Source organism: Chiloscyllium punctatum, chromosome 30, assembly GCF_047496795.1.
Source record: "Chiloscyllium punctatum isolate Juve2018m chromosome 30, sChiPun1.3, whole genome shotgun sequence".
Lineage (NCBI taxonomy): Eukaryota > Metazoa > Chordata > Chondrichthyes > Orectolobiformes > Hemiscylliidae > Chiloscyllium > Chiloscyllium punctatum.
The window spans coordinates 21,507,593-21,533,065 of NC_092768.1; the positions used below are offsets into that span (position 1 = coordinate 21,507,593).

The following is a 25,473-nucleotide window of genomic DNA, read 5'->3' on the forward strand; positions in this document are numbered from 1 at the left end:
AAATCAAAAAGGGAGTGCAAACGCCCACACCCAATATATACATGGTCCACGGACTCCACAGCGCCACAGAACAAGCAGTTGGGCTGGGAGTCCGTGAACCACCGCAATCTGCGGTTGCAGGGGACTGCTGCGTGCAGCACCCTCCACCCCAGATCCCCGAGAGAAAGGGGGAGGACTCCCGCGTAGAGAGCCCTCCACTGGGGATCCCCACCGCCCGGTGGCAAATGGGCACGCCAAGGCGTGTCCGGACGGTGGATGAGGGAGAAGAGGTGGACGGTGTGCAGCAGCAGTCGATACAGGGCCCTCCTTTTTATGTCCCTGAAAGAAACAAAATTAAAATTCCGGAGGCGGCTCAGGTTGTGGGGCACAGGCTCCCGCGGGAAGTACGGGACCCTGGGGCCAATGTGAAATTCCGTCCGGGCCGGGGTGAGCGCGGACGGGATCCCACCGCACACCTGAGCGTCCTCCAACAGGTGCACTACGTCGGGTCCGAGCACCGCCGTTTTAAGGCGTCGGATGGCGGTGGCCACGTACCGGACGTCTACCGCTGCCCTGCTCGCTATGTCCTGCGGCAGCGTCCAGCCCAGGCCCCCGGCACCCAGCACGTCCCCGACCCTGGTCGCCCTCGCCGCCACGGCCCTCCCCTCCGACAGCCACTCGAACCCGCGAGTACGGAGGTGCGGATTCCTGAGCAACGGCTCCCTGACGACAGCCGCTACTCCAGCCGGAGGGTAGGCGCGACGCGATTCGACCATGTTCCAGACAGTGATCAGGTCCTGGTAAAAGACAGGCAGCACCTTGAGGGCGACCTCCAAACCGTCGCGGTCGACGAACAGGAGCTGCGTGTCGTAGTTGAGGTTACGCACCTGGCGGAAAAAATACGTCGCCAGGGCGCACCACCTAGGAGGAGGCTCGACGTAAAGGTATCGCCGCAAGGTCTGAAGGCGGAACGTCGCGACCTGGGTGCGGACGCACACCAGCGACTGACCGCCCTCCTCGATAGGGAGACTCAGAACCTGCGCGGCGACCCAGTGCATCTTTTTGTCCCAGAAGAAGTCGACCAACGTTCTCTGGATGTCAGCGACAAAGCCAGGAGGAGGGACCAAAGTGACCAGCCGGTACCACAGCATGGCGGCCACCAGCTGGTTTATGACCAGCACTCGACTCCTGTAAGATAGCACTCGGAGCAGTCCTGTCCAGCGGCCTAGGCGAGCCGAGACTTTGGCCTCCAGCTCCTGCCAGTTGGCCGGCCAGGATTCCTCAGCCGGGCTGAGGTAGACCCCCAGGTAGAGGAGATGGGTGGTACTCCAGCTGAACCCCCGTAACTCCTCCGGCAGAGAGTCCACCCGCCACGGACCGACCAGTAGTCCGGAACACTTGGCCCAGTTGATCCTGGCGGAAGACGCCGCCGAGTACACGGCCTGGCACTCGCGCATCCTCCCCAGGTCAGCCGGGTCGGTGAAAGTGAGGAGCACGTCGTCGGCGTAGGCCGAGAGGACCACCCCCGTGCCCGCGCCGCGCAGAACCAGCCCCGACAACCTCCTCCGCAAGAGGCGCAGGAAAGGCTCCACGCACAGGGAATACAGCTGGCCGGACAGGGGGCAGCCTTGACGCACTCCTCTCCCGAAGCGAAGGGGCGCCGTCAGGGACCCGTTAACTTTAACCAGACACTCTGCGGCGGCGTACAAAAGTCGGATCCGGGCGACGAACCGCGTCCCGAACCCGAACGCCCGCAGAGTCCCGAGCAGGTACTCGTGATCGACCCTGTCGAACGCCTTCTCCTGGTCGAGAGACAGGAAGGCGCTCGGCAGACCAGCCCGTCGACAGAAATGGATCAGGTCCCGGACCAGGTGGACGTTGTCGTGTATCCTCCGGCCCGGGACCGTGTAGGACTGGTCCGGGTGAATCATGTGGGCCAGCACGAAAGCCAGGCGGGAAGACAACAACCTGGCGAAGATTTTGTAGTCCGTGCTGAGGAGGGAGACCGGACGCCAGTTCTTCAGAGAACGAAGGTCCCCCTTCTTCGGCAGCAGGACGATGACCGCCTTGCGCCAAGAAAGGGGCAGCTGTCCGGCATTTAGGCACTCCCCCAGGACCTGTGCGTAGTCGTTCCCCAGGACGTCCCAGAACGCCCTGAAGAACTCCACAGTCAGCCCGTCCAGCCCCGGGGTTTTGCCCCTCGAGAGCCGGTCGAGGGCGCCGGTCAGCTCCCCTAAAGTGACGGGAGCGTCGAGCCTTCCGGCGTCCTCCGGGCCGAGCTGCGGCAGGTCCTCCCACAGAACTCTGCGAGCGTCCTCGCTGGACGGATCCGGAGAGAACAGAGCCGTGTAATAGTTTCGGACGTGGGCCCTGACGCCCTCCGGATCCGAGACGAGGGACCCGTCGTCGGCCAGCAGCACAAGGAGCTGCTGACGGGTGCCGCGCCTTTTTTCCAGCGAGTAGAAGAAGGGGGAGCCGCGGTCCAGGTCCTGCAGGAGCTGGATCCGCGACCTCACGTACGCGCCCCGAGCCCCGACGAGCTGCAGGTCCCGGAGCGCGGCCTTCTTCTCTTCGTACACCCCGCGCAGGGCCGGGTCCGCGTCGGGCTGACCGAGGCGTGACTCCAGGTCGAGCATCTCCCTCTCCAACTCCGCGATCCTGGATTTCCGCCTCTTGGTCGACCCCCTCGCGTACTCCTGACAGAAGACGCGGACGTGAGCCTTGCCCACGTCCCACCATAGCCTCAGGGAGGGGAAGCTTCCCCGCTTCCTTCTCCAGCCGGCCCAGAAACGACGAAACGAGTCCCGGAACCGCTCGTCCTCCAGCAGCAGGTTGTTAAAGTGCCAGTACGCGGAGCCGAGCCTGGCGCCGAACGGAAGGAGTTCCGCCCACACCAGGTGATGGTCCGTGCACGACACCTGCCGCGTGGAGGCCTTCGGAAAACAGGAGGCGTACGCCCGCGAAACGTACAGGCGGTCGATTCTGGACGCTCCGACCCCAGGCCTCACGAAGGTGAAGGCGACGGAGTCGGGATGGAGAGTCCGCCAGACGTCCACCAGGTCGAAGGACTTGACCAAGTCCCCCAACCTCTTCCCCGACGCGCAGCCAGTGCGGGCACCGCCGTGGTCCCTGCCCTCGAGGACGCAGTTAAAATCTCCCCCGAGGACGACGCACTGGTTCTCGTCGATGGAAGCCAGATGAGCGGACAGTTCTTGAAAGAAGCTCGCTTGCCTCGGCCCGGCCAGGGGAGCGTATACGTTCACCAAGTGAAGCACCGCGCCCCCCAGCCGAACCGTCAGGTGAAGCAAACGGCCTGGCACCGGCTCCCTGACCCCCAAGATCTCGGGCTGAAAATGCGGGGCCAACAGGATAGCCACCCCGCCAGATCTGCGGGTGAGGTGACTCATGTAGACCCCCCCTCGCCACTCCAGGAGCCAGGTGGCTTCGTCTCCCGGGGCAGTGTGGGTTTCTTGCAGGAAGCACACCGCACACCTCCCGTCCCGAAGGACCGAGAGGGTCTGGAATCTGCGCTGTGACTCCCTGCTGCCGTTGATGTTGAGGCTGGCTATAGTACTCCTGTTTATATTTTTTTTTTTTTTTTTTTTCTCTCTTTTTTTTTTATTAACCCCCACACTACCGCCTAAGTGCGGTAGTGCTTATTTTTATCCCCTGCACCCATGGTGTGTGTGTGCAGGTGTGAGACACAGTGAAAGACACAAAGTGCACAAATCTTTATTCAATTTCCACCACCAGGAAGATATGAAAACACCCAAGTGGCCAGTGACAAGCACTGCCCTTCAAACCACAGGGCAATGCTGTGTGATCAAAACAGTGAAGGGGAGGGTAGGGACTAAATCAAAATAGAGTTGGACGGGGAAATAATACACTCCACTCCCTGCGGCGCCCACCTCTCCCTGAACGACTCCAGGGTGTCGGTGGACACCGCGTGCTCCTTCTCCAAGGACACCCGGGCTCTAACGTAACCCCGGAAGAGGGGCAGGCAGTCGGCCCTAACGACCCCCTCCACGGCCCGCTGCCTGGACCTGTTGATGGCCAGTTTGGCCAGGCCCAGGAGCAGACCCACGAGGAGGTCCTCGGACCTGCCCTCCCTCCTCCGTACCGGGTGCCCGAAGATCAGGAGCGTGGGACTGAAGTGCAGCCAGAAACAGAGGAGAAGGTTTTTCAGAAAATCAAAAAGGGAGTGCAAACGCCCACACCCAATATATACATGGTCCACGGACTCCACAGCGCCACAGAACAAGCAGTTGGGCTGGGAGTCCGTGAACCACCGCAATCTGCGGTTGCAGGGGACTGCTGCGTGCAGCACCCTCCACCCCAGATCCCCGAGAGAAAGGGGGAGGACTCCCGCGTAGAGAGCCCTCCACTGGGGATCCCCACCGCCCGGTGGCAAATGGGCACGCCAAGGCGTGTCCGGACGGTGGATGAGGGAGAAGAGGTGGACGGTGTGCAGCAGCAGTCTATACAGGGCCCTCCTTTTTATGTCCCTGAAAGAAACAAAATTAAAATTCCGGAGGCGGCTCAGGTTGTGGGGCACAGGCTCCCGCGGGAAGTACGGGACCCTGGGGCCAATGTGAAATTCCGTCCGGGCCGGGGTGAGCGCGGACGGGATCCCACCGCACACCTGAGCGTCCTCCAACAGGTGCACTACGTCGGGTCCGAGCACCGCCGTTTTAAGGCGTCGGATGGCGGTGGCCACGTACCGGACGTCTACCGCTGCCCTGCTCGCTATGTCCTGCGGCAGCGTCCAGCCCAGGCCCCCGGCACCCAGCACGTCCCCGACCCTGGTCGCCCTCGCCGCCACGGCCCTCCCCTCCGACAGCCACTCGAACCCGCGAGTACGGAGGTGCGGATTCCTGAGCAACGGCTCCCTGACGACAGCCGCTACTCCAGCCGGAGGGTAGGCGCGACGCGATTCGACCATGTTCCAGACAGTGATCAGGTCCTGGTAAAAGACAGGCAGCACCTTGAGGGCGACCTCCAAACCGTCGCGGTCGACGAACAGGAGCTGCGTGTCGTAGTTGAGGTTACGCACCTGGCGGAAAAAATACGTCGCCAGGGCGCACCACCTAGGAGGAGGCTCGACGTAAAGGTATCGCCGCAAGGTCTGAAGGCGGAACGTCGCGACCTGGGTGCGGACGCACACCAGCGACTGACCGCCCTCCTCGATAGGGAGACTCAGAACCTGCGCGGCGACCCAGTGCATCTTTTTGTCCCAGAAGAAGTCGACCAACGTTCTCTGGATGTCAGCGACAAAGCCAGGAGGAGGGACCAAAGTGACCAGCCGGTACCACAGCATGGCGGCCACCAGCTGGTTTATGACCAGCACTCGACTCCTGTAAGATAGCACTCGGAGCAGTCCTGTCCAGCGGCCTAGGCGAGCCGAGACTTTGGCCTCCAGCTCCTGCCAGTTGGCCGGCCAGGATTCCTCAGCCGGGCTGAGGTAGACCCCCAGGTAGAGGAGATGGGTGGTACTCCAGCTGAACCCCCGTAACTCCTCCGGCAGAGAGTCCACCCGCCACGGACCGACCAGTAGTCCGGAACACTTGGCCCAGTTGATCCTGGCGGAAGACGCCGCCGAGTACACGGCCTGGCACTCGCGCATCCTCCCCAGGTCAGCCGGGTCGGTGAAAGTGAGGAGCACGTCGTCGGCGTAGGCCGAGAGGACCACCCCCGTGCCCGCGCCGCGCAGAACCAGCCCCGACAACCTCCTCCGCAAGAGGCGCAGGAAAGGCTCCACGCACAGGGAATACAGCTGGCCGGACAGGGGGCAGCCTTGACGCACTCCTCTCCCGAAGCGAAGGGGCGCCGTCAGGGACCCGTTAACTTTAACCAGACACTCTGCGGCGGCGTACAAAAGTCGGATCCGGGCGACGAACCGCGTCCCGAACCCGAACGCCCGCAGAGTCCCGAGCAGGTACTCGTGATCGACCCTGTCGAACGCCTTCTCCTGGTCGAGAGACAGGAAGGCGCTCGGCAGACCAGCCCGTCGACAGAAATGGATCAGGTCCCGGACCAGGTGGACGTTGTCGTGTATCCTCCGGCCCGGGACCGTGTAGGACTGGTCCGGGTGAATCATGTGGGCCAGCACGAAAGCCAGGCGGGAAGACAACAACCTGGCGAAGATTTTGTAGTCCGTGCTGAGGAGGGAGACCGGACGCCAGTTCTTCAGAGAACGAAGGTCCCCCTTCTTCGGCAGCAGGACGATGACCGCCCTGCGCCAAGAAAGGGGCAGCTGTCCGGCATTTAGGCACTCCCCCAGGACCTGTGCGTAGTCGTTCCCCAGGACGTCCCAGAACGCCCTGAAGAACTCCACAATCAGCCCGTCCAGCCCCGGGGTTTTGCCCCTCGAGAGCCGGTCGAGGGCGCCGGTCAGCTCCCCTAAAGTGACGGGAGCGTCGAGCCTTCCGGCGTCCTCCGGGCCGAGCTGCGGCAGGTCCTCCCACAGAACTCTGCGAGCGTCCTCGCTGGACGGATCCGGAGAGAACAGAGCCGTGTAATAGTTTCGGACGTGGGCCCTGACGCCCTCCGGATCCGAGACGAGGGACCCGTCGTCGGCCAGCAGCACAAGGAGCTGCTGACGGGTGCCGCGCCTTTTTTCCAGCGAGTAGAAGAAGGGGGAGCCGCGGTCCAGGTCCTGCAGGAGCTGGATCCGCGACCTCACGTACGCGCCCCGAGCCCCGACGAGCTGCAGGTCCCGGAGCGCGGCCTTCTTCTCTTCGTACACCCCGCGCAGGGCCGGGTCCGCGTCGGGCTGACCGAGGCGTGACTCCAGGTCGAGCATCTCCCTCTCCAACTCCGCGATCCTGGATTTCCGCCTCTTGGTCGACCCCCTCGCGTACTCCTGACAGAAGACGCGGACGTGAGCCTTGCCCACGTCCCACCATAGCCTCAGGGAGGGGAAGCTTCCCCGCTTCCTTCTCCAGCCGGCCCAGAAACGACGAAACGAGTCCCGGAACCGCTCGTCCTCCAGCAGCAGGTTGTTAAAGTGCCAGTACGCGGAGCCGAGCCTGGCGCCGAACGGAAGGAGTTCCGCCCACACCAGGTGATGGTCCGTGCACGACACCTGCCGCGTGGAGGCCTTCGGAAAACAGGAGGCGTACGCCCGCGAAACGTACAGGCGGTCGATTCTGGACGCTCCGACCCCAGGCCTCACGAAGGTGAAGGCGACGGAGTCGGGATGGAGAGTCCGCCAGACGTCCACCAGGTCGAAGGACTTGACCAAGTCCCCCAACCTCTTCCCCGACGCGCAGCCAGTGCGGGCACCGCCGTGGTCCCTGCCCTCGAGGACGCAGTTAAAATCTCCCCCGAGGACGACGCACTGGTTCTCGTCGATGGAAGCCAGATGAGCGGACAGTTCTTGAAAGAAGCTCGCTTGCCTCGGCCCGGCCAGGGGAGCGTATACGTTCACCAAGTGAAGCACCGCGCCCCCCAGCCGAACCGTCAGGTGAAGCAAACGGCCTGGCACCGGCTCCCTGACCCCCAAGATCTCGGGCTGAAAATGCGGGGCCAACAGGATAGCCACCCCGCCAGATCTGCGGGTGAGGTGACTCATGTAGACCCCCCCTCGCCACTCCAGGAGCCAGGTGGCTTCGTCTCCCGGGGCAGTGTGGGTTTCTTGCAGGAAGCACACCGCATACCTCCCGTCCCGAAGGACCGAGAGGGTCTGGAATCTGCGCTGTGACTCCCTGCTGCCGTTGATGTTGAGGCTGGCTATAGTACTCCTGTTTATATTTTTTTTTTTTTTTTTTCTTTTTTTTTTTTTTAGGGCAATGCTGTGTGATCAAAACAGTGAAGGGGAGGGTAGGGACTAAATCAAAATAGAGTTGGATGGGGAAATAATACACTCCACTCCCTGCGGCGCCCACCTCTCCCTGAACGACTCCAGGGTGTCGGTGGACACCGCGTGCTCCTTCTCCAAGGACACCCGGGCTCTAACGTAACCCCGGAAGAGGGGCAGGCAGTCGGCCCTAACGACCCCCTCCACGGCCCGCTGCCTGGACCTGTTGATGGCCAGTTTGGCCAGGCCCAGGAGCAGACCCACGAGGAGGTCCTCGGACCTGCCCTCCCTCCTCCGTACCGGGTGCCCGAAGATCAGGAGCGTGGGACTGAAGTGCAGCCAGAAACAGAGGAGAAGGTTTTTGAGGAAATCAAAAAGGGAGTGCAAACGCCCACACCCAATATATACATGGTCCACGGACTCCACAGCGCCACAGAACAAGCAGTTGGGCTGGGAGTCCGTGAACCACCGCAACCTGCGGTTGCAGGGGACTGCTGCGTGCAGCACCCTCCACCCCAGATCCCCGAGAGAAAGGGGGAGGACTCCCGCGTAGAGAGCCCTCCACTGGGGATCTCCGCCGCCCGGTGGCAAATGGGCACGCCAAGGCGTGTCCGGACGGTGGATGAGGGAGAAGAGGTGGACGGTGTGCAGCAGCAGTCGATACAGGGCCCTCCTTTTTACGTCCCTAAAAGCAACAAAATTAAAATTCCGGAGGCGGCTCAGGTTGTGGGGCACAGGCTCCCGCGGGAAGTACGGGACCTTGGGGCCGATGTGAAATTCCGTCCGGGCCGGGGTGAGCGCGGACGGGATCCCACCGCACACCTGAGCGTCCTCCAACCGGTGCACTACGTCGGGTCCGAGCACCGCCGTTTTAAGGCGTCGGATGGCGGTGGCCACGTACCGGACGTCTACCGCTGCCCTGCTAGCTATGTCCTGCGGCAGCGTCCAGCCCAGGCCCCCGGCACCCAGCACGTCCCCGACCCTGGTCGCCCTCGCCGCCACGGCCCTCCCCTCCGACAGCCACTCGAACCCGCGAGTACGGAGGTGCGGATTCCTGAGCAACGGCTCCCTGACGACAGCCGCTACTCCAGCCGGAGGGTAGGCGCGACGCGATTCGACCATGTTCCAGACAGTGATCAGGTCCTGGTAAAAGACAGGCAGCACCTTGAGGGAGACCTCCAAGCCGTCGCGGTCGACGAACAGGAGCTGCGTGTCGTAGTTGAGGTTACGCACCTGGCGGAAAAAATACGTCGCCAGGGCGCACCACCTAGGAGGAGGCTCGACGTAAAGGTATCGCCGCAAGGTCTGAAGGCGGAACGTCGCGACCTGGGTGCGGACGCACACCAGCGACTGACCGCCCTCCTCGATAGGGAGACTCAGAACCTGCGCGGCGACCCAGTGCATCTTTTTGTCCCAGAAGAAGTCGACCAACGTTCTCTGGATGTCAGCGACAAAGCCAGGAGGAGGGACCAAAGTGACCAGCCGGTACCACAGCATGGCGGCCACCAGCTGGTTTATGACCAGCACTCGACTCCTGTAAGATAGCACTCGGAGCAGTCCTGTCCAGCGGCCTAGGCGAGCCGAGACTTTGGCCTCCAGCTCCTGCCAGTTGGCCGGCCAGGATTCCTCAGCCGGGCTGAGGTAGACCCCCAGGTAGAGGAGATGGGTGGTACTCCAGCTGAACCCCCGTAACTCCTCCGGCAGAGAGTCCACCCGCCACGGACCGACCAGTAGTCCGGAACACTTGGCCCAGTTGATCCTGGCGGAAGACGCCGCCGAGTACACGGCCTGGCACTCGCGCATCCTCCCCAGGTCAGCCGGGTCGGTGAAAGTGAGGAGCACGTCGTCGGCGTAGGCCGAGAGGACCACCCCCGTGCCCGCGCCGCGCAGAACCAGCCCCGACAACCTCCTCCGCAAGAGGCGCAGGAAAGGCTCCACGCACAGGGAATACAGCTGGCCGGACAGGGGGCAGCCTTGACGCACTCCTCTCCCGAAGCGAAGGGGCGCCGTCAGGGACCCGTTAACTTTAACCAGACACTCTGCGGCGGCGTACAAAAGTCGGATCCGGGCGACGAACCGCGTCCCGAACCCGAACGCCCGCAGAGTCCCGAGCAGGTACTCGTGATCGACCCTGTCGAACGCCTTCTCCTGGTCGAGAGACAGGAAGGCGCTCGGCAGACCAGCCCGTCGACAGAAATGGATCAGGTCCCGGACCAGGTGGACGTTGTCGTGTATCCTCCGGCCCGGGACCGTGTAGGACTGGTCCGGGTGAATCACGTGGGCCAGCACGGAAGCCAGGCGAGAAGACAACACCCTGGCGAAGATTTTGTAGTCCGTGCCGAGGAGGGAGACCGGACGCCAGTTCTTCAGAGAACGAAGGTCCCCCTTCTTCGGCAGCAGGACGATGACCGCCCTGCGCCAAGAAAGGGGCAGCTGTCCGGCATTTAGACACTCCCCCAGGACCTGTGCGTAGTCGTTCCCCAGGACGTCCCAGAACGCCCTGAAGAACTCCACAGTCAGCCCGTCCAGCCCCGGGGTTTTGCCCCTCGAGAGCCGGTCGAGGGCGCCGGTCAGCTCCTCTAAAGTGACGGGAGCGTCGAGCCTTCCGGCGTCCTCCGGGCCGAGCTGCGGCAGGTCCTCCCACAGAACTCTGCGAGCGTCCTCGCTGGACGGATCCGGAGAGAACAGAGCCGTGTAATAGTTTCGGACGTGGGCCCTGACGCCCTCCGGATCCGAGACGAGGGACCCGTCGTCGGCCAGCAGCACAAGGAGCTGCTGACGGGTGCCGCGCCTTTTTTCCAGCGAGTAGAAGAAGGGGGAGCCGCGGTCCAGGTCCTGCAGGAGCTGGATCCGCGACCTCACGTACGCGCCCCGAGCCCCGACGAGCTGCAGGTCCCGGAGCGCGGCCTTCTTCTCTTCGTACACCCCGCGCAGGGCCGGGTCCGCGTCGGGCTGACCGAGGCGTGACTCCAGGTCGAGCATCTCCCTCTCCAACTCCGCGATCCTGGATTTCCGCCTCTTGGTCGACCCCCTCGCGTACTCCTGACAGAAGACGCGGACGTGAGCCTTGCCCACGTCCCACCATAGCCTCAGGGAGGGGAAGCTTCCCCGCTTCCTTCTCCAGCCGGCCCAGAAACGACGAAACGAGTCCCGGAACCGCTCGTCCTCCAGCAGCAGGTTGTTAAAGTGCCAGTACGCGGAGCCGAGCCTGGCGCCGAACGGAAGGAGTTCCGCCCACACCAGGTGATGGTCCGTGCACGACACCTGCCGCGTGGAGGCCTTCGGAAAACAGGAGGCGTACGCCCGCGAAACGTACAGGCGGTCGATTCTGGACGCTCCGACCCCAGGCCTCACGAAGGTGAAGGCGACGGAGTCGGGATGGAGAGTCCGCCAGACGTCCACCAGGTCGAAGGACTTGACCAAGTCCCCCAACCTCTTCCCCGACGCGCAGCCAGTGCGGGCACCGCCGTGGTCCCTGCCCTCGAGGACGCAGTTAAAATCTCCCCCGAGGACGACGCACTGGTTCTCGTCGATGGAAGCCAGATGAGCGGACAGTTCTTGAAAGAAGCTCGCTTGCCTCGGCCCGGCCAGGGGAGCGTATACGTTCACCAAGTGAAGCACCGCGCCCCCCAGCCGAACCGTCAGGTGAAGCAAACGGCCTGGCACCGGCTCCCTGACCCCCAAGATCTCGGGCTGAAAATGCGGGGCCAACAGGATAGCCACCCCGCCAGATCTGCGGGTGAGGTGACTCATGTAGACCCCCCCTCGCCACTCCAGGAGCCAGGTGGCTTCGTCTCCCGGGGCAGTGTGGGTTTCTTGCAGGAAGCACACCGCATACCTCCCGTCCCGAAGGACCGAGAGGGTCTGGAATCTGCGCTGTGACTCCCTGCTGCCGTTGATGTTGAGGCTGGCTATAGTACTCCTGTTTATATCTTGCCAGGCAGGACTCCCTGATTGGACCAGATTAACAACCCCAATCAGGGAACTCATTTTTTTTTCATATCAACCTGGCCGAGCTCATCACAATCACTACATCCCTCTCCCTCTGAGCCTGAGGACACAGACCAGTTCTTTCCCTTGCAGCTCTGCCTGAAGTGTTTTTGACACCGGCTCAGGTTCCTCCGATTCTGCCTTGGATAAGGGCAACGTGTAACGTACAGCAGTTCTCCTCTTGTACCCCAACCATCTCGGAAGGAATTCATTCTCTTCTTCAGGCGGCAATGTCCGCTATGTCCATCTTTGATTCTGAGGTCTCTTCAACCCTTAGTGCTGAGGGAGAGCCCATAGGCCCTGCCAGCCTTTCTGACTGTTCCCAGGAGCCGGGCACATTTTGCTTCCGCCCTGTTTGTGAGTTTGCAGCTTTCATGTGGTCCACATGCTTGTTCAGGACTGTTGCACTTCCCCAAACTTTATACATCAGTGGACCTGACCTCACGTTGACCACTCAGGATCATTCAGGGTCATTTCCTGCACCAAACTTTGTTCCCCAAAGTGAAGTGTCTCTGTCGTTTCGCGGAGTCTTTGTCTGTCACTGGTATTCCTGATGCTGTTTTACCCTCCCCCTGCCTCCACCCAGGTCCAGGAAGATCAGGTTTAACCTGGTGCCGAGTCTTCACTCCATCAGCAACTCTGCTGGTGCTATTTCTGTAGCTGCATGAGGCATGGTCCTCTTATCAAATAGAAACTGGGACAGTTTGGTTTCTGGTTAGGCTGCAGGTTGTTTCTTTAAGCTCGCTTTCAAAGTTTGGACTGCTCTTTTTTCCAGACCAGTGGATGATGGATGGTATGAATCTGTTCTTATATGATGGCCCATTATCTGTAACCAACACATCCGGAAGTCCCTGTGTCGCAAAAGACATGTGCAGTTTTGCTATCATCGCGTTTGACGAATGAACACTATACACATCCAACTACATTAAGTGAGTGTCCACAATGACCAAGAACATTGGCCCCATGAAAGGACCTGTATAATTGACATATAACTGAGTCCGTGGTTTACCTGGTCATTCCCAAGAATGTTGTGTCCTTGTTGGCATTCTGGGCACTGGCCCATCAATGCATCCAATACTGGCCACCAGACACAAAAGGTCTCGCCAACATTTTCATATTGTAAAGCCCTGGAAGAGCCTAGTAAAGTTCAGCCAGGATTTGGTGACAACCTTCACACAGGATATTTACTCTTGCTTCCCATAATAATATGCCATTTTCTCCTGTGATCTGATCTCTCCGGATACAGAAAGGTTTTAGTGCTGGGTATGATGGCCCTTTGGTTTCCCCCATCACCACCAGCTGTTTCAGTTTTGCCAGGACCAGATCTTTCTGCGTCCAATGTCTGATATTGTCAGCTGTGACTGGAAATTTGAAACCATTTTGGACTCATGCAGTGGCAGTACCACTGGATGTATATCTGCCAGTGGGAAGCAGCTCAATGCATCCACATTTGCTACCTGGCCTCCCAGACAGTGTTTCAACTTGTAATTGTATGGACGTAATATTAGAGCCCACTGCTGAATTCAGCCTGAAGGTATGGGCTGCATTGCCTTGTCCTCTTTAAGTAGACCTCGCAGGGTTCTGTGATCCATTAGGATTACAAATCCAAGTCCAGAAAGGTATTGCTGGAACTTCTTGAGTCCAAATATGGCCGTCGAACCTTCCTTCTCATATCTGGGCTTATTTACGCTCTGCATTAGCCGAAGTCCTGGATGCATACACTATTGGGTGTTCCTCTCCATTGGGCCAACCATGAGCTAAACCTACCCCGAGACCATCCGGGGAAATATCACTAACAATACCAGATCTCACTTGAGATGATTGTGTGCCTTTCACCTTTGAGGGTGATAGCTTTCAGGGAAGTGAAGAAACAACAATGGCTTCGCGATGCAAACATTTCCAAGGCAAATCCTTTTTTTGGAGTTGATGCAAAAGTGCCAGGATGGAGGCCAGATTATGGATGAACTTTCCATAATAATTCACCAGCCCAAGGAAAGCCCTCAGTTCAGGTACAGACATGGGAGCAAGGGCACTTTTGATCGCCCTCACTTTATCTTCCAGTCGGTGTAACCCAGTCTTCTCGTCTCTGTAGCTCAAGTAGGTCACTTAGGGAGCTCGGAACACACATTTTCCCTTCTAAGGCGTACGCCCACCTGGGAGAAACATTCAAGGACTGTGTCCAAGTTCTCTCAGTGCTCCTTATTGGTCTTCCCTGTTGTTAGCACATCATCTAAATAAATGGCGACCTGAGGTAGACCTTGTAAATTGTTCTCTGTTGTCCATAGAAAAATTACACAGGCTGATGATACCTCAAATGGCAGACTCGTGTTCTGGGAAATTGTTATGGGTATTAATTGTGGCATATTTCTGGGAACCATTTTGAGCTACAATTGCAGGAATGCATGACTCATGTCTGGTTTTGTGAAGGACAGCCCACCTCCCCTCCAGCTTTGTGTATAAATCCTCTGTGTGAGGAATTGGGGATTTATCCAGCTGTGAACCGCGGTTTGTTGTTTGTTTCAAATCCCCACAAAGGCAAACCGACCCATTGGGCTTCACAATCAGTCCGACCGGTGCTGTCCATTCCGCAAACTGGACTGGTTTGGTAGCTCCTTCACTTTCCAGCTTTCTGATTTCTCCATCTATGTTTGCCCATAAAGCAAATGGCTCTGAGTGACCCTTGCAGAATTGCTTCCTGGTCAACATGCAAGGTGGCCCTGTGTCCTTTGGTAGTCCCTAAACCTTCCCTAAAAACGTCCAGCTCGACATTAGGACTTCATTCAGGCTGCCATTTACTAATCGAGAAATGTTGAGCCAGTCTAGGTGAATCTTTCTCAACCAATTCTACCCCACCCAGCTTGGGCCTGACTCTTTTACTACAGTCAGTGGGAACTGAACCAGCTGCTTCTCACAAGACCCTGGAATCAAAATTATCCCCTTAATCTGGAAAGGTTCCCCGATATAAGGATCTAGTTGATGTCTCGTGCAAAATTAAGTCCAAGGTGAAGTTTGTGAATAAAACTGGTTTTGCGATCATTGAAATTGTACCATCCTTATCAACCTCAATAACAACCAGGTGACCATGTAACCAGTCATTTATTTTGATTGGTTCCGATTTGTTTGTTGCTAAGCAATTTGACTGTTCCAAACCAGATGCAGGTGGACTATCCAAAGTGGGCAATCTCCTGGGTGCCGGGCGATATATTCTCTTATGCAATTTAGGTTTAGTTGGACTCTTTTGCTGTCTAGAGTCCGCGTATGAGCAGCAAATACAATGGTTTGCCAGCCCGAATCATGAAGAGAATTTGAACTGAGGCTTGGTTTTGTTTTTGGATTTTGCCTTGGGCTGACCGAAGGACCCTCTGTTGAGAATATGTCCTGAGTGAGGCTCGGCAATTGCCTTCACTGCAATGGTGTTCCCAAGCTTAGTCGGACTGGGGAGAGTTGTGCTTCAGCTATTAGGCACTTTTGTTAGGTTACATTATTAATTCCACATACTAAATCTGCTCTGAGCAGCTTCTTCAGAGTTAAACCAAAGTCACATGCCTCTACCAGTCTTAATCTTGTCAAAAATCCTGATAAGGATTCCCCGGTTCTTGAATAGCCGAGTAAAAACAGTATCTTCTCAAAATTGGAGGAAACTTCCAGGTGGCAAATCTGTCAACTCTTGAAAGGTTTTATTATCGAGTGTTTCAGGGAAAGTTAAGCTCCTAATTACAGAAAAAACTGCAGGTCCACAAGGTATCAGGGAAATTTCTCATTGCTTTTCATCTACTCCAATGTCATCTGCGTGTAAAAAATTTCTTTCCCCATACTGCACCCAGTCTTTGATGGCAGAATCAAATGAGTTAAGCTTCCCAAATATTGGCATGATGCTAGACATGCTTACCCCAATTCAAAGACAATTGTTGTGAGTGAATTTCTTCAGGAGCATGTTTTACTCTCGTTGCCACTGAAATAACTCCACAGAGACTAGGATCCCTTGAGCAAGTCACCCTTTATTTGCACATGGAATGTCCTTGACACTGAGACAGTTCCCTCAGAGCATCAGAATATCTAATACTCCTGTTGTTATCTGTCAGCCAGGGCTCCCCGATTGGACCAGATTTAAATCCCCAATCAGAGAACTCACAGTCGATGAGGGTCACCTGACTAACCTCAATACAGTCACTACACTCATCACTTGCCTTCCCACCTATTCAGTTGTCATCCTTAGACTTGGCTTTAGTCCATTCACTTTCCTCATCCAAGTCATTGATACATACAGTTAATAAATGTGACCCAGCGATGATCCCTGTGGAACCCTGTTCCAGGTTGCAATCCTGAAAATGCCCCCACAATGACAACTCCCTGTCTTCTATTAGTTAGCTAATCATCAATCCATGTTAATATATCACCTCCAACACATGGTCTCTTATTAAGTAGCCTGATGTATGGCACCTTATCAAATGCCATCTGAATATCAAAATAATGTTACATCCACTGTTTTCCCTTTATCTTTGTTGCATATTACTTCTTTTAAAAATTCTAGTAAATTTGTTAGGCATGATTTTTGATCATTTTATGTACACTTTGCTGTTACATCTCTATAATAGACTTTAACATTTTCCCAAAAACAGATGCTGACCCAATTGGCATATAATTACCTCTTTTATCCCAACTTCCTTTTTAAATTGTTACAGTATCAGTTTCCAATCATCTGGGACTTTTCCAGAATCTAGGATACCTGGATGATTATGCACAATGAATCAATTTTGTAGTTACCCCCTTTAATACAGGCACACAATCCTTTATCCGAAATTCCAAAATCTGAATTTTTTTCATGAAGTGTGGAGCGTCATTTTGGCGTGTGAACAGGTGACCCATCTCCACACCCAGTCGAACCACCTCACTCTGATGTGACTTGGTGGCGTGGCCTAGCACTGGCAGGCGTGAATTATGTCTCAGCGCCCGTACTATTCACACCTGCATCTGCTGTTAGGTAATAGTGTTTTCATTTCACTGTGAAAATGTCATTTATTCCGAAATCTGAAAAATTCCGAATTTTGAAAAGCAACTGGCCCCAAGGATTTTGGAGAAAGGATTGTGTATCTGTATTTGAATATGCAACTCACCACAGTGAGGGGATTTATCAGACTTTAGCCCCATTTGTCTCCGAGCACTTTTTTGTCGAGTGGTAGTTGATGAATTTTTTTTTCTCTCCTTGTTTCTCCCCTACATAATGTGTAATTTTGGGATACTATTAGTGAAGACTGATTCCAAGTTATATTCAAGCCCCTGCCATTTCTTGATTCAATGTTATTATTTCCTCATCTTCATTCTCGAAGTGGCCTGAGTTGACTTTGGCTTCTCTATTCCTTTTTTTATGTACGTAAAGAGGAGATACACATTTCTCACAGACACATGTTCTCTTCCCCCACACATATAAAGCACCCTCAAACATGCCTCTACCCCACACATCTCCCCACCTTGCTCACACATGTACTCAGATTCCTCCCATCCTCACATCTCCACACACACATCGACTTCTCGACAGCCACACATCCACCCACTGACTCATGCACATCCACCCATACACAGACATCCCCTTGACTCCCATTCAAGTATCTCCTCCATGCACACATTTCCCCAACAAACACAAGGCCATCCTCCCACATGCATGTAAGATCCCCACAAATACATCCCCCAACCTTTTACATAACCCTACAGACATTCCTCTCCATGCAGAGATGTACGTATGTACACACACACACACACACATACACACACACTTTCTTTCTCTCTCTCTCTGTCTCTGTCTCTCTCTCTCCCTCCTCTCCCTCTCTCTCTCTCTTTCTCTCTCTCTTTCTCTCTCTCTCTCTCCCCCCTCTCTCTCTCTCTCTCTCCACCCCCCTCTCTGTCTCTCTCTCTCTCTCTCTCTCTCCCCCCCACCCCCTCTCTCTCTCTCTCTCACTCTTTCTCTTCCTCTCTCTCTCTTATATGCATGGACTGTCTGCACTTCTGTTTTTATCTCCCAGTCTCTGTGATCCTGGATGAGGAAACAGTGAGTCCCTGGCTCGAAGTGTCTGAGGATCTGAAGATTTTGAGACGGACCGGGACCCGGAGGACACTCCCTGACACCGAGAAGAGGTTTACAGACCGTCCCTGTGCCCTGGGATCAGAGGGATTCACATCGGGGAGACATTACTGGGAGGTGGAGGTGGGAGGGAATCAGGACTGGATTCTGGGAGTAGTCTTTGAATCTGTGGAGAGGAAGAGACGGATTAGCTTGATCCCGCAAACTGGGTTCTGGATCCTTGGACAGGATGGGAATCAGCTTTATATGAACTGTTCCCCTCGAACTCCTCTCCGTGTAAATCAGATCCCCAGGAAGGTGGGAGTTTATCTCAGTTATGAATCTGGGACAGATTCATTTTACAATGCAGACACCAAGTCCCATCTCCACACCTTCACTGGGAATAAATTCACTGGGAAACTTTATCCTTTCTTCGGGACTTGGGATGAAAACCATTTTCTGAGAATCTGCTCCGATTCCTATCTGGATCTGGGAAAAGTGCAGGGTCTTGGAATCTTTTCATCCCTAACATCAAAATAACCTGACCCTGGGAAGGGTCAGAGGTCAGGGATTGGGGTTTGAAAAGTGCCATTGACAACAGGCTGGTTCCTAATGTGAATTTGAATTTCCTGATTATATTTTGTAAAATCCTAATCAAACTGTAAATAAAACATGTTTTGTGTTTGAGGAAATGAAAAAATTCCTCTGGTATTTTAAGTTTCTTACATCATAAGTAACAGGAAATACACAAATAGTTATTTTCAGTGAATCGGGCAGTTTGGAAATCTTGATTTTTAATGTCACTTTTCTACCATGCTGCATGGAACAGAAGTTACTGATTCTCGAAATACCTGTTTTGTCGCTGGAGATTCAAGTGTAGTGCCAGTTTCAGCCAGAAGATGGGGATGATGAGCTGTACAAAGATCAGTCCAATTTGACACTGCAGTCCTAGCCCCTGCTGCTGGGTACTGAGGGCAAAACCACAAACACAAAATGCAGGATCTGTTTCTGTATTAGCTACCTTACACCTTCACTCAAACTGCCTTCCATCCCATGGCTTCAGTTCCTCATCCGCCAGGTTCATTCACCTTTAACACGAGGGGTGTCCAGCACTTAGATTCACTCTGGCCCCAAAACCATCTTGACCTGATCCTGGGGCTGGCCCTTGGTTATTGTCATTCTGGAACTTTCTTGGGCATGCTCTCTGACTGTCCATTCACAGTCTCACTCCCTCTGACTGATCCTCCAATCGTAAGCTCTCTTCCCTGGCCGATTCACCAATGACAGTGCTCTCATACAGATCCTCCAATCATAGCCTCGCTGTCTCTGACCAATCTTCCAATCACAGCATTGTTCTTTCCCACCTATCCTCCAATCCTTTTTCGGTTTGTCCCAGCTCCCTCTGGCAAACGACCTTCCCTTTATCCATCAAGTCAATCAACATGGTCCTTGAAAGCTCACTAAAGATAGGAATAACTCTGCCACTTCCAGGCAATCCTTTATCATTTTCTGTGCCGTGTCCTGAATGCAGGAGAGAACCTATGTTTTTCTTCATCTGCATTCTTGCCAAATGCCTCACCTGAATCTCCAATTGTGGGCGGCACAGTGGCACATGGTTAGCACTGCAGCCTCACAGCGCCAGAGACACGGGTACAATTCCCACCTCAGACAACTGTCTCTGTGGAGTTTACACATTCTCCCTGTGTCTGCGTGGGTTTCCTCTGGGTGCTCCGGTTTCCTCCCACAGTCCAAAAATGTGCAGTTTAGGTGAATTGGTAAATTACCCGTAGTGTTAGGTGAAGGGGTAAATATAGGGGAATGGGTCTGGGTGGGTTGCTCTTCGGAGGGTCGGTGTGGACTTGTTGGGCCGAAGGGCCTGTTTCCACACTGTAAGTAATCTAATCTAATCTATTTAATAATCCAACAGCCCCAACCTTGTTCTGTCTCACCATGGTGGTATGCTGGAAATCAAAATATGACATTCCCAGAGTCATCATAAAATTTAACGATCTTAAATATATACAGGTTCCTCAAATTTCCTGACTCTCACACCCATGTTGACTGAAAATGTGGACCAGGTTTCTCTAACTAACAAAATATACTGATTATTACAATTAAATAGACTCCAACTGCATGTCGACAATTGTGAGGCATTGCAATAAAACTTCACTAAATAATACTCCCTCATAAACCTCACACACAACACACAGACGCACACATATAAACACACACACACAACTGATACAGAAATGTTTCAAAACGTGTGTTAGATTCAGAGAGAAATTGGGAAAGTGGTTCAAGTGGTCTCAGTTCACAGGATTGGCCGAGATGAGTCTTATTCTGATTAGAATGCTGCTACTCGGTCTTCATTCTCAGATGCTCACGGGTTTGCAGGAAGGAGAGGGTGGTTGTATTACCCAGAACTGGGGAAAGAAAACAGACCCCTGCCCGGAACGTAAACATGAGTTTCCAGAAAGTAATCTCAGGATAAATCTGGCTTTAATGGATCTGGCCAAAAAAAGCTTGAAACTTCTGTGTGGAACAGCAAGAGAACGAAACTAAACTTCACTGTGAGGAACATCAGGAAGAACTGAAACAAAACAGAAACTGCTGTAAAAGCTCAGCAGGTCTGGCAGCTTCTGTGGAGAGAAATCAGAGTTGATGTTTCACATCCAGTCACCTTTCTTGAGTTCAGAAGAAGGATCACTGAACCTGAAATGTTGACACTGATTTCTTTTCCTAGTTGCTGCTTGACCTGCTGAGCCTTTACGATAATTTCTATTTTTGTTTTGGATTTCCAGCATCCGCAATTCTTTTGGATTTTTAAGGAAGTGCTGAATCTGTTTTGTGAAACTGGGGCAGCACTGTGGCTCAATGGTTAGCACTGCTGCCTCACAGCACCAGGGACCTGGGTTCTGATTCTAGCCTTGGGTGACTCTCTATGTGGAGTTTGCATGTTTTCCCCACGTCTGTCTGGGTTTCCTCTGGGTGTTCAAAGGATGTGTGGGTTAGGTTAGCTGGCCATGCTAAATTTCCCATCGTGACCAGAGATGTGCAGGTTAGATGGATTAGCCATTAGGGTTACAGAGATAGACTAGGTGGATGGGTCTGGGTTGCTCTTCAGAAGAACGGGGTGGACTTGATTGGCTGTAGGGCCTGCTTCCATGCTTTAGGGTTTCTATGATCTTATGATAAGAAATTGATCTGTCTGATTTGTAGAGATTCCCAGGAACACAAATCTCACAACTTTATCTCAATTAAAGAAGCTGTTGGAATCTACAAGTTAAAAGGAAACAGATTCCATCCTCTGATTATTTCATCACGGTTTAATGGTCTATCGCTTCTTTTATTTTCTGATGTTTTTTTCCGGGATCGGGTGAAATCTTCCTGTAGGATTCCCTCACAGCGAAGAAATCGGCTGCTCTAGAAAGGGAGCGGCAGCTGAAAGAGAAGATTTCTCAAATTCAGAAAAACTCTCCCTGCTCTGATTCTCAAAGTTTGATCAGTTTTTTGGGTTACTTTCATTGCCGAAAAAACATTTGAAACTTTTCATTTACAGGAACAGAAGATCACTCTACAGACCCACATCAAATCTGAGTTCACTAAAATGCACCAAGTTTCTCAGTGAGGAAGAGCAGAGTTTACTCTGAGATCTCAGGGAACAAGAGGAAAACATATTCGAACCAGTGGAGGAAAGTCTTTATGAAATTCAAGAGAATTTAAAATAACCTCTTCAAGAGAAACACACAGAGTTAGAAAAACAATTGGTACAAAAATATGCAGTGATATTTCTGAAGGTGAGGGATTATATTTCACTTCAGTTCAGTGAAATTTCATTGATTTCATAGAATCCCTACCGTGGTGAAACAGACCATCCGGCCCATCGAGTCTCCACCAACCCTCTGAAGAGCAGCCCAGCCAGACCCAGATCTTTGCCCAATCTCTGTAACCCTGCAGTTCCCATGGCTAATCCACCTAGCCTGCACATCCCTGGACACTATGAACAATTGAGCATGGCCAATCCATCTAGAAGATCAAAGAACAAAACATTCCAGCCCAGGAACAGGCCCTTTGGCCCTCCAAGCCTGTGCTGATCCAGATCCTCTATCTAAACCTGTCACCTATTTCCTCAGGATCTATATCCCTCTGTTCCCTGCCCATTCATGTATCTGTCTAGATATATCTTAAATGATGCTATTGTGCCTGCCTCTACCACCTCCACTGGCAATGCATTCCAGGCACCCAGCACCCTCTCTACATCGAACCTGCACATCTTTGGACTGTGAGAGGAAACCCACGCACACATGGGGATAATGTGCAAACTCCACAAACTGAGTACCCTGTAGTCACAACATGATTTTCATAAGCTTCCTGCATTCTCCTTATTCCTCCGTCAATATCTTCCTCAGCTTCCTTCTCCCTTATGTCCTTATTGTACTTTAACGGAAACATATTTGTAGCTTTCGCCAACCTGAAGAGAGCTGGGACTGAGTTTCTTGCAGGGGGTTTTTCAAGCGCTCTTAGCCATTAAAACAACATGTCATAGTGTGGGAACTGATAAGAAGACCAGGATTCACAAATACTTGGGAGATGCAAATGGCAGAATCATAGACAATAGCAATTGGTAGATGAAGTGAGAGTAAATTAGAGGAAAAAGCTGTGCTTTCTAAATTCAGGTTGCTGTGCATGTTTGTGATTGAATTGCTTTATTTATTTGATTTATTTATTGTCAAGTGTATTTTGTCACAAAAATAGAACAGAAGGTGTGTCCAAAGTCACCACTCTCTGGTATCATCTTAAAACATAGAAAAACTAACTAAAGCATAGAATATAAAAAGCAGAAAAATGAAGAAATAAAGAAAAAGTGTCCAACTTTTACAGTCCTCCTTGATAAGTGCTTGGTCATGGGCCATGGGCCTTGGGCCTAGTGGTCAGGCGTGAGCCTCCTTTGCCGGGCCGTGCTGCTGTCATCTCTGGACAAACACTCTTCGGCACCATCTCACCTCCACCAACACCCCGGCCACGATGAGTCCTTGCTGGACCTCACCAGTGCAGATGTACTGAAGACCAGGAAGATTGGGGAGTTGCAGACTCAAATTGCTGTGTGGAATCTGGATGTTTTGACGATGACAGAGACCTGGCTCAGGGAAGGGCAAGACTGGGTATTAAATATTCCTGGGTATAATGTGTTTAGGAAAGGGAGCAGAAGGAAGAGCAAGGGAGAGATATCAGTTACTAGTCAACAAGAGCATTGCAGTGCTGGGGAAAGAGGAAATCTCAGAGCGTTCCAGGGAAGAATCAAACTGGTTACAGCTGCATTTGAAATATTGTGAGCAGTTTTGGGAGCTGTACTTCAGCAAGGATATGCTGGTGTTGGGAGAGCTGTTCAGTGCTGCCGTGGCAGAGAGCTGAAAATGATGGCCAAAGGGCTGCCCATGGCTAAAAGCAGGACAACATGGTGAAAGTAGTTTCAAAAGCACTAGGATAATGTCCTGCTTGGTGAAGTCTATACATTAGAGCAATGGTAACTCTGTAGACCCAAGATATCAGATTTGAGATGTGGGTACAGAAGGACTAATAATTATACAGATGTCCAGCTGTAGTTGCTTCTGTTGGAACCATTAGATAAGAACATTCCATACACTGATAAAAGAATTCGACATTTAATCAATTTGGAGTTTTGGATCTGTTGCAATATTAGATTTTAATTAAGATCTCCAAATAATCGTAGGCATATTTAGAATTAGTTATTGATTTTTATATCAAGTATATTATATATATGTATATATATATACAGAATCACCATAAGCATGAGAGAGAGAGAGAGAGATTTCACAGAGAATCATATGAAATATATGAATATATTTCCAAACCCAGATGGTGAGTGTCTTGGAGGGGAACCTGCAGCTGGTGGTGTTCCCATGGATCTGCTGTCCTTGTCCTTCTGGATCACTGTGGGTTTGGAAGGTGCAGTCCAAGGATCTTTGATGAATATCTGTGGGGCATCGTGTAGATAGTACACACTGCTGGTGGTGGAGGTGGAGGGAGCAGATACTTGTGGATGTGGTGCCAATCAAATGGACAGCTTTGACCTGGATGGTGTCAAGTTCCTTCAGTGTTGTTGGAGCTGCCCCCATCCAGGAAAATGGCGAGTATTCCATCACCCTCCTGACTAGTGCCTTGGAGAGTAGAGTAGAGCAGAGTAGCTTTTATTTGTCATTTCTACCACATTCAACTGATACAGTAAAAACGGGACAGTGTTCTTCCAGGGCCGAGGGTGAGACATGGGCAGCACAAACTATACAATCGTACACGGCATAAAGTGCAGAAGAAATGCAAACCACGCAGGTTACAGTGTCATTGAAGAATGATCCATAACAGACATTTTTCGAGCAGCAATTCGAAGGCTTGTGAAGAATTTCAGACAGGAAAGAGACCGACCATACTGTTCTAAGGAGCCTGATGGCGTGGGGGAAGAAACTGTTGCCCAGTCTGGCCGTGAGAGACTGAATGCTCCGGTATCTCCTGCTGGATGACAGGAGGGAGAAGAGTTTGAGTGAGGGGTGTGTGGGGTTTGCCTTTCAGATGCAGCGTGTGGTGTAAAATCTGTAATGGAGGGAGGAGAGACCCCAATGATCTTCTCAGCTGTCCTCACTATCCGCTGTAGGGTCTTACGATCCGAGACAGTGCAATTCCCGAAACAGGCAGGGAAGCAGCAGGCGTTCCTTGCCACCTCTCAGGCCAAGCCTGGATATTGTCCAGATCTTGTTGCATTTAGACATGGACTGCTTCAGTATCTGAGGAATTATGAATGGTGTGGAACATTGTGCAATCATCAGCGAACATCATCACTTCTGACCGAATGATGGAGAGAAGGTCATTGCTGAAGTAGCTGATGATTGTTGGGCTGAGGACACTCCCCTGAGGAACTCCTGCAGAGATGTTGGAGCTTGAGATGACTGACCACCAACGACCACACCCCTCTTCCTATGTGCCAGGTCTGACACTAACCAGTGGAGAGTTTGCCCTGATACCCATTGATTCCAGTTTAGTTCGGGCTCCCTTGATGTCACACTCATTCATATACAGCCTTGATCTCAAAGGCTGTCACTCTCACCTCACTTCCTGAATTCAGCTCTTCTGTCCATGTTTGAACCGAGGCTGTAATGAGGTCTGGCCCTGGCTGAACCCAAACTGGGTGTCACCGAGCAGGTTATCGCTGAGAAGGTGCTGCCTGATAACACTGTTACTGACACCTTCCATCACTTTACTGATGGTGGTCGGGAGACTGATGGGATGCTAATTGGTGAAGTTAAATGTATTCTGCTTTTTGTGTGTACAGGATATAACTGGGCAATTTTTCATATTGCTGTGTAGATGCCAATGTTTGAATTGTACTAATGTAGCTTCGCTGGGGGATGACAAATTCTGGAGCAGTCTTCAGGACTATTCCTGGAATGTTATCTGGGCCCATAACCTTTGCAGCATCTAGTACCTCCAACATGGGTCATCATTCAGAACTTCTGGCTGAAGATTTCTGCAAATGCTTCAGCCTTACCTTTTGCACTAATGTGCTGGTCTCCCCCAGAATGGTAGGATTTGTGGAGCCTCCTCCTCCAGTGAGTTGTTTCAGTGCCCTCCACCATCCCTG

General features: G+C 53.2%; 1 protein-coding gene across 1 annotated transcript in view; it reads left to right on the plus strand.

Moving 5' to 3' along the window:
- Window positions 1–18,467, plus strand: part of LOC140455109 (nuclear factor 7, brain-like) — a 91,352-nt gene extending 72,885 nt beyond the window's left edge. The window contains 2 exon segments of the mRNA XM_072549770.1: window positions 17,785–18,291; window positions 18,294–18,467. Of these exon segments, the coding sequence (XP_072405871.1) occupies window positions 17,785–18,291; window positions 18,294–18,367 (581 nt within the window). The 3' untranslated portion in view covers window positions 18,368–18,467.
- Window positions 18,468–25,473: the final 7,006 nt, after the last annotated feature.